This window comes from Notolepis coatsorum (assembly GCF_963971535.1).
Source record: "Notolepis coatsorum genome assembly, chromosome: 18".
In the NCBI taxonomy this organism is placed as follows: domain Eukaryota; kingdom Metazoa; phylum Chordata; class Actinopteri; order Aulopiformes; family Paralepididae; genus Notolepis; species Notolepis coatsorum.
Window position 1 is genome coordinate 4,381,598 of NC_140182.1, and position 19,985 is coordinate 4,401,582.

The 19,985-nt window shown below is 48.4% G+C and overlaps 1 protein-coding gene across 2 annotated transcripts in view; it reads left to right on the forward strand.

Moving 5' to 3' along the window:
* The window catches only part of LOC311244711 (mixed lineage kinase domain-like protein), a 40,644-nt gene continuing 20,659 nt past the window's right edge, over positions 1–19,985 (forward strand). For both annotated transcript variants that reach the window (XM_084334364.1, XM_084334365.1), the window contains exons 1-6: positions 1–113; positions 4,609–4,841; positions 7,509–7,729; positions 9,111–9,155; positions 17,103–17,280; positions 17,448–17,548. In XM_084334364.1, coding sequence (XP_084190490.1) covers positions 4,615–4,841; positions 7,509–7,729; positions 9,111–9,155; positions 17,103–17,280; positions 17,448–17,548 — 772 coding nt within the window. In that variant the 5' untranslated portion in view covers positions 1–113; positions 4,609–4,614. The remainder of the gene's footprint in view (positions 114–4,608; positions 4,842–7,508; positions 7,730–9,110; positions 9,156–17,102; positions 17,281–17,447; positions 17,549–19,985) is intronic.

Genomic DNA, 19,985 nt, shown 5'->3' on the forward strand with positions numbered 1-19,985 from the left:
AGAGGAAGTCCTGAGCTGGTAGAGGTGCTGGTGGTTATAGTCAGACGCACCTTTCAGTCCTGAGACGTACGGGATCTAAACAAGCAGCTTATATCGACACACACACACTGGAGGTAAACGCGTTTCTGTTGATTTATTTATCTCTTATTGAAATCCAGATACGCCGAATCATGATTGTCTCTGTTATTGTTGCTCATACTTCACTTACTATATCAGCAGACTTGAAAGGGTGTCTTATTATTATAATAGTGGGCGGTGTTCTGCCGATTTATGCTGCCTTTTTGTCGAAAAATGCTAAACTGCTACCGATACAGTTCATATCTCTACTACACTGTATACCGTTTGTGTATGGATGGAAATTAAGTCATCTTCATGTAATATTAACTAACTGAACCCAAAACTTCAGCGCACACCTTGCTGATGCTTGTTAGGAATGCAGTTCTCCTGAATAAACCTCAGTATATAATGTGTCATCATGTATCATTCATAATGTGAATGGCCACATGATGCAAAGAGAAAGAAAGAAAGATACCAACCTCTGTCCTAGTTATTATTACCCCTCTTCTGTTACCTTGTGGTGTGAATGTCTTCACTAGTCATGATCTAAATAACAGATTTTTAATTTTTTTTTATTATTATATTTTTGTATTTTTATTATTATTATTAATACTATTTTTTTTATTAAAATAACCAATTTCTGCAGAGGACAGGAGACTACTTAGTCACATGCTGGTTTTTAATGGAAAGAGACAATGAGTCACTTTTTTTATTGTGGCTTTAAGAGGAACATGACTCATCATATACTCCCAAGACTGTAGTCAGGAATACAAAGTAGAGGGCTATCGCGAGCATTTTCATGTAATACTTTAATAACTGTGTCAATATAGCTTTTCAAAACGTATATTATGTGGGGAGGTGCATTGTTCAGCCTGTAACAATTTCCCTCTGTGGTGAAATCCAACTCCTAAGGACATTTAATTGTAAAAGAAAAAATTATATATCACACCAGTGTCCAGTAGTAAGCGAATGCATGCTTGCTATTTCAATAACCAGTGTTCAATTCCATGTCAATGGATTGTGAATGGTATTTTTTTTACTGCTGCTACTGTATATGATCACATAAAGATCCATACTGTGTACTATATGTAGTATTTTCTGCCATGTCATGTCATGTGTCACTGTGGTTTTAAATACCTGCAATTTACACTACAAACCCACTAAAGCACTGAACAATTTCTCAGTTTCTCAGTTCCCCTTTCCACTAGATCACGTGAGAACACATTGTCACATAGGATATGACATTTTCAATTCCTCTTAAAGTTGCTGAAGTGACAAAGGACGTAATTACATTTCTCAATATTATCATTTTATTCCCCTTGCTATTATTTAACTTATTTTTTATTTCTATTCCTACGCCCACTATATCCGCTGGGTGCATACTATGACCTTTATCATGTTTTGTAACAGATTACAAAAATTCAAGAAGCCTATTGGAACGTTAGGTTCTGATATGATGTTGATTAATATACCTGCTTTATTTTATCCCACTTTATGCTTTGCTCTTGCTGCTTGTTTTACACTGATGTTATGTCTTATTTCTTACTGGTGTAAAGCACTTTGAACTGCAATTCCCTGTATGAAGGGTGCTATACAAATAAAGTTTATTATTATTATTTAAAAAAAATGTATCCACTTTTTCTCCTCCTATTTTTCTGTAGGCTATTTTTCTCCCATCACAATTGAGTCGTTATGCCAATTCCCCCCTCCCCTTCCTGGTCGTTGCGCGCATGTGCCCCCCCACTGGTCGGTCTAGGGAGCCCTGAAGTCTATCACATGCTTCCTCCGATACATGTGGAGACAGCCAGCAGCCTCTTTTCACCTGACAGCGAGGACTCTCATTGGTGAAGTGTAACGCGTGGGAGGATCATCACACTACCTTACCCAGTTCCTTCTCTCGCTGTGCAGGCGCCCTGACCGACCTGTAGGAGTCGCTGTTTACAACGACCAGATTACCACCCACCGGCTTCCCTCCCGCTGACTCTGCCAATTGTGTCAGTATGACGACCGGCCCAAGCCGGAGGCACCGCTGACAGCCCGATTCGTTACCAGTGTCTCTGTGGTGGTAGACAGACGCTTAGTCCGCTGCGCTACCCAGCCGCCCTTTATTGTTATTATTTGTTATTAACACTTTGGTCGCCAAAAACGCCTTACCATGTCATTCCCCGCCATGCTCATCTTTGATATCAATATTTCAAAAATCTGTGATCGCAATGATATTTCTCCCCCGGAGACTTGAGATCTACTGTTGATCCCCTCTCAACTCTCCAATGGTTCAAGAGCGCCATCTGGTGGCCGATCGGCGGATTGCTCAAACCGGAAACCGGAAACGGAAGCTGGTGCTCATTCCAATTCACTCGCTAATAGTCCCGGGACTCGGGCTAGACACAATGGATAGCAATCCGTTACCAATAACTCGATAAACAACATGATTTGGACGTATATACTATTATACAACCTGGAGATGGATCGCATATTTCAACATCCCATAATAGGAATATTTCTGCTCCACGCTCATCGCCCAACGCTACGAGGAAGCTACGGTTAGTTTCAGCTTCACCTTCAGTTATTTTTTAACGTGTTCGATACAAACTGCTCTAATGATCATATCACCCACACTAGATGAATCATCTAACGTTGGCCACGGAATTATAAACGACCCCCCCCCCCCCCCCCCCCATTCGGTCAACATCAGATGATAAGTAGTAACTTCTAGAAGCACGTCCATTTGAAATGTTTTATCTCGCGCAGATTGCTATCAAACTGTATTTGATCATCAATATAATGCATTTAGGGCTATAAATCACGTTCTGGAGAATGCTGCAGAAAACGATAAAAACATACTTATACTTTAGACCGTATTTTAGTATGAATATGTGAATGAAAAAGTATAACGTTGCTACACCCTGAACAATAGATACTTGACGTTGAATGGGCCATAGTAATGTCAATTTAGCAATACAATTTAAAAAGTTATAGCCCTGCAAAGAAGGGGAACTTCTCCATAGACAAATAGAGCTGGCGTGGGATGGTTTATTATGAATATAAGCCTGGCGACCAAAGTGTTAAAAAGTTATTCTTTTTGATGATGAAGGGCAAGATAATTCAGAACAGGCTTTGCTTGACATGTCCACGCATGCTCTGTAGAAAGAAACACGCATGGATGCACACAGTCTATGACACGATGCAGCATCTGGGGGCAGCAGGGTCACAGACAGCTGGATGATAGATGGCTGCATGAATTATTGAGCTGTGTTGGTGCTCAGCAAAAAAAAGAAGAGCTTAGTTCAGCATTTCAAACAGAAAACACCAAGTGTTTATTTATTTTATTGCAGTGTAAAAAAATGGGATTTTATATGTCTACACTTTATGTGCACTATTTCTCTGTCTATTCTATCTTACTCTTGTTATTATTGTCTATTTAAAACTGAATCAAACCATAAACAAGGTGGCCTGTTGGGATGTTAGATCCTAATGTGAAAAACTGTTATTTTATATGTCTGCACTCTATGTGCTCATTTTATGTATTTTTTCCTGTTGTGAAGCACTTTGAGCTGCAGTTTCTGTATGAAAGCCAGGTGCTATACAAATAAAGTTTATTATTATTATTATTATTATTATTATTATTATTATTATTATTATTATTATTATTATTATTATTATTCAATCATTTCAACCCCATTTCCATTGACACCGGCAGACACTGTCGATCCATGGACGTCGTTCTCCCGAAGTTCTTGAAAGGTTTTTCATTAGATTAGATTAGATTAGATTCTTTAATGACCACCCAGCCAGGCGGGTGGAATTTATTTTATATGCTTAATGCTTATATATGCCTGTCCTATATTCTTAACAAAATTAAGACTCCAAAACATTTTTTTTCTTTTCTTTTTTTATTGATATTCCCCCCCCCCCTTTTTCCTCCGATTTTCTCCCATCCCAATGTTAGTCGTTATGCCAATTCCCAATCCCCTTCCTGGTCGCTGCGCACTTACCCCCCACAGTCGATCTGGGAGAGTGGAGGCTATCACGTGCTTCCTCCGACACACGTCCAGCCAATCAACCGCTTCTTTTCACCTGGCAGCGCGGATTCTCACTGAGAGGGCGTAGCGTGTGGAAGGATCACACTATCCCACTTAGATCCTATCCGCGCTTAGCAGGCGCCCCGACCGAACTGTAGGAGTCGCTGTTTACGACGACCCGGACCCACCCCGCCAGCTTCTCCCACCCTCTAACACTGCCAATTGTATTAGTGTGAACAGCCGGCCAAGCTGGTGACAACCCCGGAGCTGTGAGCTGGATTCGAATCCAAAACGGTATTCTAAAATAAAATAGCAAAAAAAAAAAACAGTATTATTCACCTTTGTAGTTTTCAAAAATTGCTTTACAAACCATTTTCTTAAAAACCAAAAGCGAATGACTCATTCTTAACTGTATATCAGCATTGTTCCACAACAACAGCATCAATATTTATCAGCATAATAATAATAATCAATATCAGCATTGTTATCAATATCTCTCGCTGACCTCAGGTTCTTCTCCTTTGTTCAGCCAGCCATGGACTTCATCGACCCCATCCTGATGCTGGCAGAGAAGATCTACTCGCTGTGCCAGGAGGTCAAGGCCAACAGGAAGCGCTGCGATCGCGTGGTGCAGCGCGTCAAGGGGCTGGAGGAGCTGGTGCTGGTGATCCGACAGAAGGGCCCCGGTCAGAACCCGGCCCCGGTGGAGAGAGCGCTCGCCGAGCTCAAGATCACGCTGGAGTCCGCAGAGGAGCTCATCAGGTTTCTCTCCTACACATTGCCTGTGGTGCATTTTTTCCTATCGTTAGGTTTTTAGTGAGTTTTTCCTCACCTTCGCGTGGGGTACGTCTGGGTCCAACTCTGTATCTTGTAGCCACGCCCTTATCTCTGGTCCCACGTCAAAGAGGCTGGCTTCCGAGGGTGGTCTGTATAGGGGGCAGGTGGTGGTCTGTATAGGGGGCAGAGGGTGGTCTGTATAGGGGGCAGAGGGTGGTCTGTATAGGGGGCAGAGGGTGGTCTGTATAGGGGGCAGAGGGTGGTCTGTATAGGGGGCAGAGGGTGGTCTGTATAGGGGGCAGAGGGTGGTCTGTACAGGGGGCAGAGGGTGGTCTGTATAGGGGGCAGAGGGTGGTCTGTATAGGGGGCAGAGGGTGGTCTGTATGGGGGGCAGAGGGTGGTCTGTATAGGGGGCAGAGGGTGGTCTGTATAGGGGGCAGAGGGTGGTCTGTATAGGGGGCAGAGGGTGGTCTGTATAGGGGGACAGAGGGTGGTCTGTATAGGGGGCAGAGGGTGGTCTGTATAGGGGGGCAGAGGGTGGTCTGTATAGGGGGCAGAGGGTGGTCTGTATAGGGGGCAGAGGGTGGTCTATATAGGGGGCAGAGGGTGGTCTGTATAGGGGGCAGAGGATGGTCTGTATAGGGGGGCAGAGGATGGTCTGTATAAGGGGCAGGGGGTGGTCTGTATAGGGGGCAGAGGGTGGTCTGTATAGGGGGCAGAGGGTGGTCTGTATAGGGGGCAGAGGGTGGTCTGTATAGGGGGGCAGAGGGTGGTCTGTATAGGGGGGCAGAGGGTGGTCTGTATAGGGGGCAGACGATCGGGATATGCTCGACAGTCTGCTCAGGGTCTCCACACTCACATGCAGCGCTGTCTGCCAGGCCCCACTTCTTTAATGCTGCATTGAAGCGACCGACCCCAGATCTTAAACGGTTCAGCAGAACCCATTGCCGGCGTGGAAGATCGTCTCCTGTGGCGCCATCTCCTGGATCCCAGATGTAGTGGTGGATGCGGGTTGGCCCAGCGCTCTCCCACTCTCTCTTCTTCCAGGCTGCCGCCAGCCATCCATTTCCGGACAGGTCCTCAGTGGTGGAACGGAGCATCTCCTGTGCCACCTTGTTGTAGGGGTGGCGGGACCTGAGTCTGCTCAGAGGTGCTGTTGTTGTTGTGGTGTTGTGTAGGGTGTGCCAGTCATGCTTCACTGCTTTCCTTGCTAGGGCGAGAGTGGCATTTATTTTATTTATTTAAAAAAATTTGGACTTCATGGTGTTTTTGTTTTGTTCTTGATTTATTGTGATGTTTCTCCTTGACTTGTTTAACTCTTCCTCTGCCACGCTGGGAACGGGATGTGCTGCCTCGCATTAAACCAATGGGGTCGGTCACCTTGTCTGCAGGGCTATAACTATATTCTATATTATAGCTATGGATGCAATACTATGGCCCATTTGACATCGGGTATCTATCGTTCAAGATGTGAAAAAGAAATAATTTTTCCATCCATACATTCCCGTTTTATACCGTGGTGAATATAAGTATGGTTTTAGAGCGGTTTAGGGTCATTCCTGGGAGGCTAGTAATAGCCTGATACGTGTATTATATTAAATCCATTGCCATTTCATCCCTATACACGCTACACTTAAAAATTCAAATGCATATGATCGGTATTATGTTCCATCATGAATGCATGAAAGGGGGGGGGGTCGTTTCTGATTAATTGATTGTCAATAACGGCATTCGTTAGTACAACCCCATACGCTGATCAGGGCGATGGCTATGAAAACAAGGCACAATCAAGCTGAAATTGACGGTAAATTGCTCTTGTGGCCGGTGGGATTCCAAAAAGAATATTCCAATTATTTGATTGCCATCTGGTAGATCGTATGTCCATTTGGCCCACGATATAACCCCCCACAGCATAATGAATCGGGGGTCCCAAAAACAATTCAACGCGATCGGGTGAAGCCCCTGGTTCAGGCTACTAGAAAAGTCGGCCCGGAGGCATTTCATCGACGCACAGCCCCATACAGAGTCTCAAAGGAAGTGCAACATCGGCCACATACCACCAGGCGGCGGTATTGGACTTTTGCAATCTCAGACTCATTCCCTATGGTAACACAGGCTGCCTGGATGGATAACGAATGGAAATATCGAATAAAAGAAATAACGATCAAATAACGTTACGTGGTTGGGCGTTCAACGATTGGCGGACAAAACGTATAAAATCGTTGTTGGCAGGGAATGAGTTAAAGAAGACGTGTCCGGCCCATGGGGGACATCAACGTGTGTTGTCGGGCCTTACAAATACATTTTTTTTTTTTTTTTTATTATTATTATCTTTCTTCCCCTCCTTTTTCCCGATTTTTCTCCTATCCCACCCTTCCTGGTTGTTGCGTAAATACATTTTATTTGATTTTCAATTTGATTTGATAAAGAAAAATCGCAAATTGCAGCCTAAGTATGACCCTATTAGCACCAAGAACGAAACCAACCTACTGATAATTAAAACACTAACCTTCTTACGGTCTTCTACTCTCATGCACTCCTCCTCCTCCTCCTCCTCCTCCTCCTCCTCCTCCTCCTCCTCCTCCTCCTCCTCCTCCTCCTCCTCCTCCTTCTCCTCCTCCTATACTAATGTGATACATTTGATTTGATCAGAAAGTACACGTCGGCCCGGTTCCTCGCCCGCGTGGTGAAGGCCTGCAACCTCGGCGACGACTTCGGGAGTCTGAACGAGCGGCTGAACGACGCCTTCCAGGGGCTCTCGCTGGCGCTGCAGGTGGAGCAGAGGGAGGCGCTGAGCGGCCTGTTCGAGATGGCCTCACGGCAGGCGGAGGACGAGGTGGACAGGAAGTGTGATCTGGACGAGCTGCAGAGAGGTGAGGTGGACCTGGGTGTATGAATGAATGAATGAATGAATGAATGAATGAATGAATTATTTTATTTCGAATGTTTACAAATATAAATAAATGAACATAAACAAAAAAAAAATGAAGATTTTTTACAAATAAACAAACGAAAAGGATAGGTTTGAAGCCGAAGGCTTATAGAGCAACCTACCCCTAATTCAAAAACAAATTAAAAAAAGTTAGTTTTCAAAATATAATATATAATAAAAAAAAATCAACAATCAACAATTAAAAAAAAACATTCCTGAAAAGAACATAAGCCAACATAGGAAAATCAAAACTTAATCTGCAATCTTTACACGTGTAAAGAGCACCTACGGGAGGCTGTAATTCAAAACTGGCCACCATAAATGTCCAAACCCCCCCCCCCACCCCCTCCCTCCTGTACAGTCTCCTCCCCATCATATGTATATATTTTCTTTTTTTTATCCACTTTTTCTCCCTCTTTTTCTGTTTTTTCTCCCATCCAAATTTAGTCGTGCCAATTCCCCCCTCCCCTGTCTTGATCGTTGCTCGCATGTGCCCCCCACTGGTCGGTTGTAGGGAGGGTTGATAGATACTATCGCATGTCCCCTCCGATACATGCAGAGTCAGCCAGCCACTTCTTTTCACCTGCCAGCGCGGACTCTCATTGGCGAGGTGTAACGTGTGGGAGGCTCACACTGCCCCCGCCATCTCGTGTCCTTGCTGTGCAGGTGCCCTGACCGACCTGTAGGAGTCGCTGTTTACAACGACCAGATTACCACCCATCGACTCCCCTCCCGCTGACTCTGCCAAATAATTTAGTCAGTATGACGGCCGGCCCAAGCCGGAGGCAACGCTGACAGCCGGATTCGATACCGGTGTCTTACGCGTTGGTGACGAGCGCTTAGACCGCTGCGCCACCCAGCCTCTATATGTATATATTTTCTGTTAGGATCTCTGGGTAACAGTACTGGGTAACAGTACTGTATATTTGCATATCATATATGTCACAAATGTAACAGTACTATATACCTGTATGTCATGTATGTCCCTATGTCATAAATGTCATGATGTCATGTATGTTGTGTATGTCATAAATGTCACTATGAATTGAAAATGGGGGACCCTGATGTAAACAAGATGAAAGTATTTCTCTGGTCTGCATCCCCTTAACAATTGTGTGTATTGAGCCGTACTGTATTGTACCCATTCTGCAATCTGTTAAATAAAGTTTTCATTCATTCATTCATTCATTCACGTCGCCACGGTGACAGGTTGCCATGGGATCTCATGCTTACGTGTGAGGTTGTATGGACACGCCTTATTAGATTGGATCCGCTGGATTTACTTCAGTGTCAGTTGATTGTGTCTTGTCTGTTTCACACAGTGCTCGCGGAAGAGATGAGAAACCTCACAACACTGATTAAAACAAGTGAGTCAACAAAAACCTTAACCTCTTAACACTTTGATCGCCATCATTAAAATGCATGATATACCATCCGTTGCCAGCTCTATTTGTCTATGGAGAAGTTCCCCTTCTTTGCAGGGCTATAACTTTTTAAATTCTATTGCTAGATTGCCATTATTAGGGCCCATTCAATGTCCTATATGTATTGTTCAGGGTGTATCAACGTTAAACTTTTTCATTCACATATTCATACTAAAATATGGTCTAAAGTATGTTTTTATCTTTTTCTGCAGCTTTCTCCAGAACGTGATTTATAGCTCCAAATGCATTATATTGATGATCAAATACAGTTTGGTAGGAATCTGTGCGAGATCAAACCACCAGATGGCGCTCTTGAACCGCTAGAGAGTTGAGAGGAGATCAGCAGTGTGTCTCAGGGTCCGAAGGGGAAATATGATTCCGATCACAGATTTTTGAAATATTGATATCAAAGATGAGTTACGGCGTTTTCGGCAGAATGAGCATGGCTAGGAATGACGTGTAAACTCATCATCGGCGATCATAGTGTTAAGCCCTAGCCATATTTTCAGAAAATGTGCCTAAAAGTACATACCCAAGTAAATGGAAGATTGCTCCACTTCTACAAGGTACATGTGCATATAGTAACAGAAATATTGTGTCTGTTACTACTGTATGCTTGAGTAAATTGTGATGAACCAAAGGAGAATATAAATTATGATCATTCTTTTTTTTCCATATTTGACGGTGAATAACACCATGCTAACATTGACCAGACATGAAGAATTGGCACTCATTCAGCTCATTCAGCACCTTATTGAGATCAATTGTACAAAATATCTAAGCAAATGAATAAAGGGCAGATGATTTACAGGGTTTTTTGTAGATACAGTACTGAATTTAGCAATTTGGAATATGAATATAGAATATAGAATATATCAGGCCTATAAATTACCTTATTATGGCCATAGTCATACATCTATGGATCGGGACAAATCTCCTCTTTCCAATGGCAGAGTTCAATCTGGATTTAGTGCCACCAGGCGCCCGTTACAGGGCAGCAAAGACTGTGAACGAAATCTACTGTATGCTAGGGTGAGGTGTCTTTCTAGAACCCAGGAGCAGAACACAGGCACAGGAGAATAGAGTGGTTTAGAATGTTTAATTGGAGGGCGGCTACGTGGTGCAGTGGGCAAGGCGCTCACCACAAATGCTGGAGACGCTGGGTTCACCTGTTTGCTACACAACTTCACCACATTGCTTTCAGTTTAGCTGGTCGTCCGCACTAATACACATTGGCAGTATTAGGGGGTGGGAAACTGATGGGTGGGGATCGAGCGTTGTGGATAGCGACTCCTACAGGTCGGTTGGTGCGCCTGCGCAGAAGAATCAAGAAGCGATGGGGGCGGTGCCCCTCCAAAGCACAGACTCCTGACGCTGAAAGATCGCACTGCGCAGGTGAAAAGATGCGACTGCTGTTACCTCGAGTATCGGAGGGGACTCGTGCTATGTATGACTTAGTCCACATTGCAGCCGGCTTGTGGGAGGCAAGAAACAACGTTCGAGACAGGGGAGGGTTGAATTGGACGAGACGAAATTGGGATGGGAGAAAAATAGAAAAATGGGAGAAAAAGTGGATAAAAAAAATATGTTTAATTGGAGTATGGGGAAGCAAGGTCCAAGGTGGTGAGAGGAGCTCAAAGACAGGGATCAAGGAGTGGAGGAGTGACAGGTCGGGTGTGTGAGGTCCATGAGGGTGCAGGCTGGTGGGGATCCGTGGTCGAGGTGTAGTCCGGAGAGGTGAGGTCCTGGACAGAGAAGAGTTGGTATTATAGAGCAATAGTCACTGGGCACAAAAAAACATGATTCCATGAACGCTGAGGTCTTGAATAGACTCCTATACCATGGGAGGTGTAAACAACACTCAGACCAGAAGTGGTAGGAGTGCAGGCCTCTACTCTTCCTTCTATTTCAATCCAATCCCGGATCTGTGATTCAACCTGGTTGACTTTTATTTTACCTTTATTTACCCAGGGTAGGTTCGCTGAGCACAGATGCTCTTTTTCAGGAATGCCCTGCTTCACATTCACACAGTTCCATTCACACCTGGGAGCTGCCCAGTACAACCACAGTCGACACCATTGGCCACTGAGCAACTCCACTGGAGCAGTTGGGGGTTAAGTGCCTTGCTCAAGGGCACTTCAGCGGTAGTTGTTAAGGGGATAGGAGAGAGTTATATTATCATACTGGTCATCGCGTCTCGCTCTTCGCCATTATGAGATAACTCTTATCTCCTAGCACCTACTGTGCTATGAACAAACAATTTGCACTCATGCACGTGACCAGGCCACGCCCCCGCGTCCTGCTATAAGACGCCGGACATGGTCACACTCTACCTTCCTCTTTTTTTTGTTTCCAACATGGACGTTGCAGTGCACTCCGTGAACTAGTTGTTATGAAACGCAGGGAGAAATTACACAATGTTGGGTTTTCGCCGGAGGTTCACCAGCCCCTGGAATCTTCTCTGCTCATCCTAACAGCGCATCGGACCTGTCCTGGGGTTCCCTCATCTCGTGACAGCGGATCGAGGGACGTCGCGCGATGGCTAGCAGTCGAGCTAGGTCGCGCACAGGTAGTGTCTGCGCTGCCAGGCATTAATGCTAGCATTTGTGATACTGCTCGTTGTCCCGTGAGACAGCCGAGTTGTGTATTGGCGCGAGGGGCGGGATATTTGGGTAAACATGGTCGTCATGACTCTGAATTGGATGTTTTCCCTGCTATCCTGGAGTGTGCGGCTAATGCTACGATGCTGGGTCACTGTTCCTTTGTTCCCCGCCGTGGGCTGTCACCACTCTTCCCTCCTCTTAGCCGGTTCATTGCTGAAGGTCAATCGGTGTCTAATGTGGGGGGTTTTGCTGAGGCTTATTTACCCCTTTTACGGGTGGATGGGCTGACAATGGGGCGCAAGGCAGGTGTGCCGTGGCTTGAGGGCCAGGTAGCATCGGTCCTTTGCCCTGGCATGGTTGAACGGTGTCCCACCCGGAAGCCGACACCAGAGGGCGAGTCGGCCCGGCAGGTGGCCGTATGGGCTGATGAAGTTTATATCACCGCAGGACGGAATTTAGCTGCGACCAGTGTCATTGCTCAGTTGACTGCTTTTCTGTCCACAATGGTGTCAGGTAGTGGGGCCTTAGGGCCAGCCGACGTTGAAAACATCGCGCATGTTTTTGGGGTTATAGAGCTTTTAACTCAGTCGCAAGCTATAACCGCAGGGAGGACCAGGATGCTGTCAACTCTTATTCACAGGCATCTTTGGTTGGAGCAGTCTTCCTTTGAGGAGGGGAAAATACTTCTTCTCCTCAGGGCTCCCCTCTCCGCAGAGGGACTCTTTGGTCTTTCCGCAGGAGCGCGGGCGGTATTTGACCTAGGCCCCACACTGCCTCGCACCACGCAGCCAGAGGTGAGGGCGCGGCCTCGCCAACGACTGTGGCGAGGCCCTCAACCAGCGGCCATGTTTCCCCCGCCTGAGGTACCCTGGACACAAAGAAAACAGGTGATCGCAAGGCCGACAGCCTTGGCGGCCGAGGGATCGGCTACATTAGATGAGCACGCCCTAAAAAAACGTCGCCGTCTAGCTGTGTCTAGCTCGCTCTCCGGTCACTCCCCCCCCAACACCAGCGGGATAAGGGCTCTGATTTGTTCCCTTTGGCTGCGGGCCGCGTGCCTTCAAGGAGGCGCAAGCGGCCCCACGTTTCGCTTCTCATGGGGACAGGGGCTGACACCCAGTTGCTGGCTAGGCCTGGGTCTGTCCGTGAGAATGCTGTACTGTCAAGCGGCTCCCACGCCACACGTTCTGTGTCTGTTTTTGGTGAGCCTGGTGTTGTGTCTGTCAATGACGAAGGTTGTCAGCGGGGGAACTCGAGGCCCATGGGGTCGCAGCGCGAGTTCCCCCAGCCCCGCCCTCGCCAGGCCGAGTATCACGTTAGTGCCTCCCATGGCCGGAAGCCCGGCGGTGGTCAGGCAGGCGTGCGTGATTTGGGTGGTAGTAATATCACTGCAGGGCTACGGTGTGTAGGAACCCACCCTATCGGGCAATGTGGGGACTTCGTGCCTTGCATGTCCAGCTGTAGAACGGTTCCTCAGCAATCCATGCCGGGGAGGTGTTCTGTGGGGGAGCTTTTGTCACCCAGTGTGATGTCAGCTTCCCCTGTATCAAACCGGCCCTTTCTGTTGGGGTCCCCCCTTGGGTGCGATTGCCTCATTGATAGTGTCAGGGTGCGATATCCCTGCTCCACGAGACGCCCTGCTCGCGTGGTTGGCGGGTCCAGGGTTGGCAACGCACAGCGGGTGGGACCGGGCCGCCTATCTACGGTTCCTGGTGGACCAGTGCCAAGTGGCGGCGGGTGCGCTTTGGGATTATCATCACATATGTGCCGTGCCGTATGTCGAAGTGGATGGAGAGAACGCTGAGGCGGGGGCTTGTGTTGCAGTTTGCGCTACCCCACCCTCCGTTTTCAGGTTTGGTGCAGACCTTGTTGTCAGGGTCAGCAGCAGTGACAGCTCTGGCCGACGAGATCCAATCTCTGTTAGCGAAGCAAGCCATCGTCGTTGTCCCAAAGGAGGACGTGATGTGTGGCGTTTACTCCCGGTATTTTCTGGTGCCCAAGAAATCCGGAGGTGTCAGACCTATTCTGGATCTGTCTGCGTTCAATCGGCTGATTGTGACGAGGCGGTTCAGGTTGTTGACCGTCAAACACCTGATAAGCTCCGTCAGAGTGGGGGACTGGTTCACCTCCATAGACCTGAAGGATGCGTACTTTCACATCCCTCCTCACAGGAAATTCCTTCACTTCCTCTTTCAGGGTGTAGCGTACGAATACCAGAGGCTGCCGTTCGGCTATTCTCTGGCCCCTCGCACATTCACCAAGTGCATAGAGACCGCGCTGGAGCCTCTACGTCGTCAGGGGATACGAGTTATTTTCTATCTCGACGACATTCTGCTCCTCAGCCGGAGGTCGCCAGGTCTCATACCAGGCTGATGGTGGAATTCCTCACCAGTCTGGGTTTTGCTGTGAACTGGAAGAAGCGTACTCCTCTTCCCAGTCAACAGGTGGAGTACTTGGGCTTGGTTCTAAGCTCAAGGCCCATGAGGGAAACCCTCTCAGAGCGATGGCGAGTGGATATTCTCGGAGCGCTCAGGGGGCTCCGTCCTGGCAGGACGGTTACGGCGCTGTCCGTGATGCGCCTGCTCGGTATGATGGCATCTGCTCACTCTGTGGTCCCTCTTGGCCTCCTCTTCATGAGGAGGATACAGAGGTGGTTTTCCAGTATGAAAATAGACCTGGTGAGAGGCAAGTGGAAACGACTGGAGGTTCCCATGTCAATACTGGGGGACCTCGCCCACTGGGGGGGGGGGCCTGGGGCCCTCACCAGCGGGATCTCCATGGGCTGCAGGCTGTCACACGTCACGGTCTTCACCAACGCCTCCCTCACGGGATGGGGGGGACGTGTCGGACCAACGCAGTAGGGGGCAGCTGGACGTGCCATGCTACCTGGTCTGCACTGCATATCAATGTGTTGGAATTGAAGGCGGTCATTCTGCTCCTCAAGCGGTTCGGCCACCTGGTGGTGGGCGAGCACGTGTTGGTCAGGACGGACAACGCGACGACAGCGTCGTATATCAACAGACAGGGTGGAGTACGCTCCGTCTGTCTGCACCGGGCGGCGGTCAAGCTCTGGCTATGGGCGTCTCTCAATCTGCGCAGCCTGAGGGCGCTCCACAGCCCTGGCAAGGACAATGTGGGCGCAGATGTGATGTCGCGGGGCGGTCCTCATCCCGACGAGTGGGGACTATGTCCAGACATAGTCAGACAAGTCTGGGACCGGTTCGGGGAAGCCACGGTGGATCTGTTTGCAAGCAGACAGTCTCACCAGTGCCCCTTATGGTTCTCGGTCAGTCGGGGGGGACAATCCTCCCCTGGGGGTGGATGCCTTCTCGATGTATCCATGGCCGCCCGGGATTTTGTACGCATTCCCCCCCATACACCTACGCCGGACTGGGGCATGGCTGTATGGTTCCCGGTCCTGATCCAGCTCTTGGTAGCCCCGCCGTGGCCTGTTCCTTGGTCACCGCAGGCCCTCTCTCAGGCACACGGATCTGGAGGGGATGTGTCTTTACCCTTCTGTGGTCGACACCATCCGAAACACGCGTGCTCCCTCCACTATCGCGGTTTACGCGGGTAAGTGGTGTGCTTTTCAAGAGTGGTGTAAGGTGGGGGGCTGGGATCCGGTGTCCTGCCCCCTGGACGCTGTCCTTTCCTTCCTTCAGTCTATCTTGGGTAGACTGTCGGCCTCGACGGTGAGGGTATACGCCGCAGCTATATCCTCTTGTCATGTGGGTTTTGAGGGCGGTACGTTGTTCAGCCACCCTCTTGTGAAACGTTTCCTGCTTGGCGCTCGGCGTCTCAAGCCGGTGGAACGTTCTTTGTCTCCGAGTTGGGACCTCCAACTGGTCCTGGGCCGGTTGTCGGAGGCCCCGTTTGAGCCTCTTGAGCAGGCGCCGTTGGAGCAGCTGTCTTTCAAGACTGCGTTCCTGCTGGCCATCACCTCCGCTAAGCGTGTGGGTGAGCTGTGTGCTCTCTCTCGGTGCGGCCTGAGTGCCTGTCTATTCGGGCCAATAGCGGTGTGACTCTGAGGCCTAATCCAGTCTTCGTGCCAAAGAATATCCGCAGCTCTTTTCGCTCCAGGGATATTGTGATTCAGGCGTTTCATCCGCCTCCTCACGCTAGTGGGTTAGAGGCGAGCCTTCATCTGTCGTGTCCTGTCCGTGCTTTGGGGGTTTACCTCAGTCGGACGCAGGATCTCAGGGCTGCCGATCAACTGTTTGTTTGTTACGGTGGCCCTCGCGCAGGTAAGGCACTGTCCAAGCAGCGCCTGTCACATTGGTTGTGCGAGGGCATTGCCTTTTGCTACACGTTGGCTGGACAGGTCCCCCCTGGGTGTGTCAGGGCGCACTCCACTCGTGCCTCTGCCGCCTTGTTAGGGGGGGCCTCTGTGGAGGACATCTGTGCTGCGGCCTCCTGGTCCTCCCCGGGTCCCTTCGTTAAGTTTTACCTCATGGACATGACTGGGGGTTCTGTCTCCCAGGCGGTTTTGAGGTCTGGGACCTCCCCATCGTCTCGCCAGTTGGTGGGCTAGCAGGGGTGTGTGGGTGTGTGCCACGGGGTGCTGTGTCACACGTGGTCCCGCCTGTACTGTGCGTTTTCAGGGGTCTTTGGTTCCCCCTTTTCCCCCACTTTTTGGTGGAGTTGACTGCCTCCCCCCCTTCGTTAGGACGGGCGGGTGGACGGGACTCCCCTCCTCCTTGGTAGTGGGGCTTACGGGCCCTCAGGGGGTACACTTGTCGGGTCACGCATCCGCTCTGTCCCATATCTCATAATGGCAAAGAGCGAGACGCGATGATCAGTATGATAATATAACGAAAGGTTATCCTATAACCTAGTTATATGAATACTGGCAGAGCGTCTCGCTCTTAGCGCCCTGAGGTCCCTTGGTTGGGTTTTCAATATTGGAAACTTTTTTTCCGAGGAAGGTAGAGTGTGACCATGTCCGGCGTCTTATAGCAGGACGCGGGGGCGTGGCCTGGTCACGTGCATGAGTGCAAATTGTTTGTTCATGAGCACAGTAGGTGCTAGGAGATAAGAGTTATCTCATAATGGCAAAGAGCGAGACGCTCTACCAGTATTAATATAACTAGGTTATAGGATAACCTTTCGTTATGAATTCACTTCCCCAGCCCAGATTTTTCCTGCCGGTCCCGGGGATCGAACCAACGACCTTCCGGTCACAAACCCGCTTCTCTAACCTTTATGGCCACCGCTGCCACCGCTGCCCCTAATCACTTTAATCTGTGATTCAACCCGGTTGACTTTAATCTGTTCTCACCGTTGACAGTAAACAAACCCAGGATCATTCACCAAGATATCCGTGAGATCAAAGCAGAGGAGCTGACCTACGGCTTTCCCAAAGTCCCCTTCATGAAAAGCCACGACTCAGAGATATACAAAGGAGAGTACAAACAATTCACTGTGGCCATCAAAAGATACACCTATCCAATGACCATGAATACAAGGTTAGTAGCACATTTTGTGGATGGTTGCAAATGCTTTATGTTATAGAAATTGTTAAGAATAAATCTCTGTGAAAAGTGTTTTGTAGCATGATCTACTGTAAATTTGATGGTTGCACCCTAAATTGAAAGTCCAAACAGTAAATATTAAACTGTTCTCTCCCTGAAAGCACGGTGAGGAAGATGTTCGAAAAGGAAGTTGAAACCATGAGGCGCTTTGAGTCGCCCAACATCTTGCGGATGTTTGGCATCTGTGTCCAGAATGAGAACGGTACGGAAATGTTCAACTCTTCACTTAAAGGGGCTGCTGGTCCATAGACAACTATTCACTTAAAGGGGCCGCTGGTCCATAGACAACTATTCACTTAAAGGGGCCGCTGATCCATAGACAACTCTTCACTTAAAGGGGCTGCTGGTCCATAGACAACTATTCACTTAAAGGGGCCGCTGGTCCATAGACAACTCTTCACTTAAAGGGGCTGCTGGTCCATAGACAACTCTTCACTTAAAGGGGCTGCTGGTCCATAGACAACTCTTCACTTAAAGGGGCTGCTGGTCCATAGACAACTCTTCACTTAAAGGGGCTGCTGGTCCATAGACCTATTCACTTAAAGGGGCTGCTGGTCCATAGACAACTATTCACTTAAAGGGGCTGCTGGTCCATAGACAACTCTTCACTTAAAGGGGCTACTGGTCCATAGACAACTCTTCACTTAAAGGGGCTGCTGGTCCATAGACAACTCTTCACTTAAAGGGGCTGCTGGTCCATAGACAACTATTCACTTAAAGGGGCTGCTGGTCCATAGACAAATATTCACTTAAAGGGGCTGCTGGTCCATATTCACTTAAAGGGGCTGCTGGTCCATAGACAACTATTCACTTAAAGGGGCTGCTGGTCCATAGACAAATATTCACTTAAAGGGGCTGCTGGTCCATATTCACTTAAAGGGGCTACTGGTCCATAGACAACTCTTCACTTAAAGGGGCTGCTGGTCCATAGACAACTCTTCACTTAAAGGGGCTACTGGTCCATAGACAACTCTTCACTTAAAGGGGCTGCTGGTCCATATTCACTTAAAGGGGCTACTGGTCCATAGACAACTATTCACTTAAAGGGGCTGCTGATCCATAGACAACTATTCCACTTAAAGGGGCTGCTGGTCCATAGACAACTCTTCACTTAAAGGGGCTGCTGGTCCATAGACAACACTTCACTTAAAGGGGCTGCTGGTCCATAGACAACTCTTCACTTAAAGGGGCTGCTGGTCCATAGACAACTCTTCACTTAAAGGGGCTGCTGGTCCATAGACAACTATTCACTTAAAGGGGCTGCTGGTCCATATTCACTTAAAGGGGCTGCTGGTCCATATTCACTTAAAGGGGCTGCTGGTCCATATTCACTTAAAGGGGGCTGCTGGTCCATATTCACTTAAAGGGGCTGCTGGTCCATATTCACTTAAAGGGGCTGCTGGTCCATATTCACTTAAAGGGGCTGCTGGTCCATATTCACTTAAAGGGGCTGCTGGTCCATATTCACTTAAAGGGGCTGCTGGTCCATATTCACTTAAAGGGGCTCTGAATGTTTGTGTGAGCTCTTACACCCTAATTAGATTTTAAAGGTGTGCAGAAAGGTAGAGAGAGAGAGAGAGAGAGAGAGAGAGAGAGGGTGTGTTAGGAGTGCAGAAAGGTAGAGAGAGAGAGAGAGAGAGAGAGAGAGAGAGGAGAGAGAGAGAGAGAGAGAGAGAGAGAGAGGGTGTGTTAGGAGTGCAGAAAGGTAGAGAGAGAGAGAGAGAGAGAGAGAGAGAGAGAGAGAGAGAGAGAGAGAGAGAGAGAGAGAGAGAGAGAGAGAGAGAGAGAGAGAGAGAGAGGAGAGAGAGAGAGAGAGAGAGAGAGGAGAGAGAGAGAGAGGGTGTGTTAGGAGTGCAGAAAGGTAGAGAGAGAGAGAGAGAGAGAGAGAGAGAGAGAGAGGGTGTGTTAGGAGTGCAGAAAGGTAGAGAGAGAGAGAGAGAGAGAGAGAGAGAGAGAGAGAGAGAGAGAGAGAGAGAGAGAGAGAGAGAGAGAGAGAGGAGAGAGAGAGAGAGAGAGAGAGAGAGAGAGAGAGAGAGAGGGTGATGTTAGGAGTGCAGAAAGGTAGGAGAGGAGAGGAGTAGAGAGAGAGAGAGAGAGAGAGAGAGAGAGAGAGAGAGAGAGAGAGAGAGGAAGAGAGAGAGAGAGGGGGTGTTAGGAGTGCAGTAAGGTAGAGAGAGAGAGGAGAGAGAGAGAGAGAGAGAGAGAGAGAGAGAGAGAGAGGGTGTGATAGGAGTGCCAGAAAGGTAGAGAGAGAGAGGAGAGAGAGAGAGAGGGTGTGATAGGAGTGCAGAAAGGTAGAGAGAGAGAGAGAGAGGAGAGAGAGAGAGAGGGTGTGTTAGGAGTGCAGAAAGGTAGAGAGAGAGAGGAGAGAGAGAGAGGAGAGAGAGAGAAGAGAGAGAGAGAGAGAGAGAGAGAGAGGAGGGTGTGTTATGAGTGCAGAAAGGTAGAGAGAGAGAGAGAGAGAGAGAGAGAGAGAGAGAGAGAGGAGAGAGGCCGGGTGTGTTATGAGTGCAGAAAGGTAGAGAGAAAGAGAGAGAAGTGCATTATCGTTACAAGACAAGAGAGAGAGAGAGAGAGAGAGAGAGAGAGAGTCAGATTTCAGTTGTAGTGGTCAGACACCCTCCTGGGCCGACCACTCA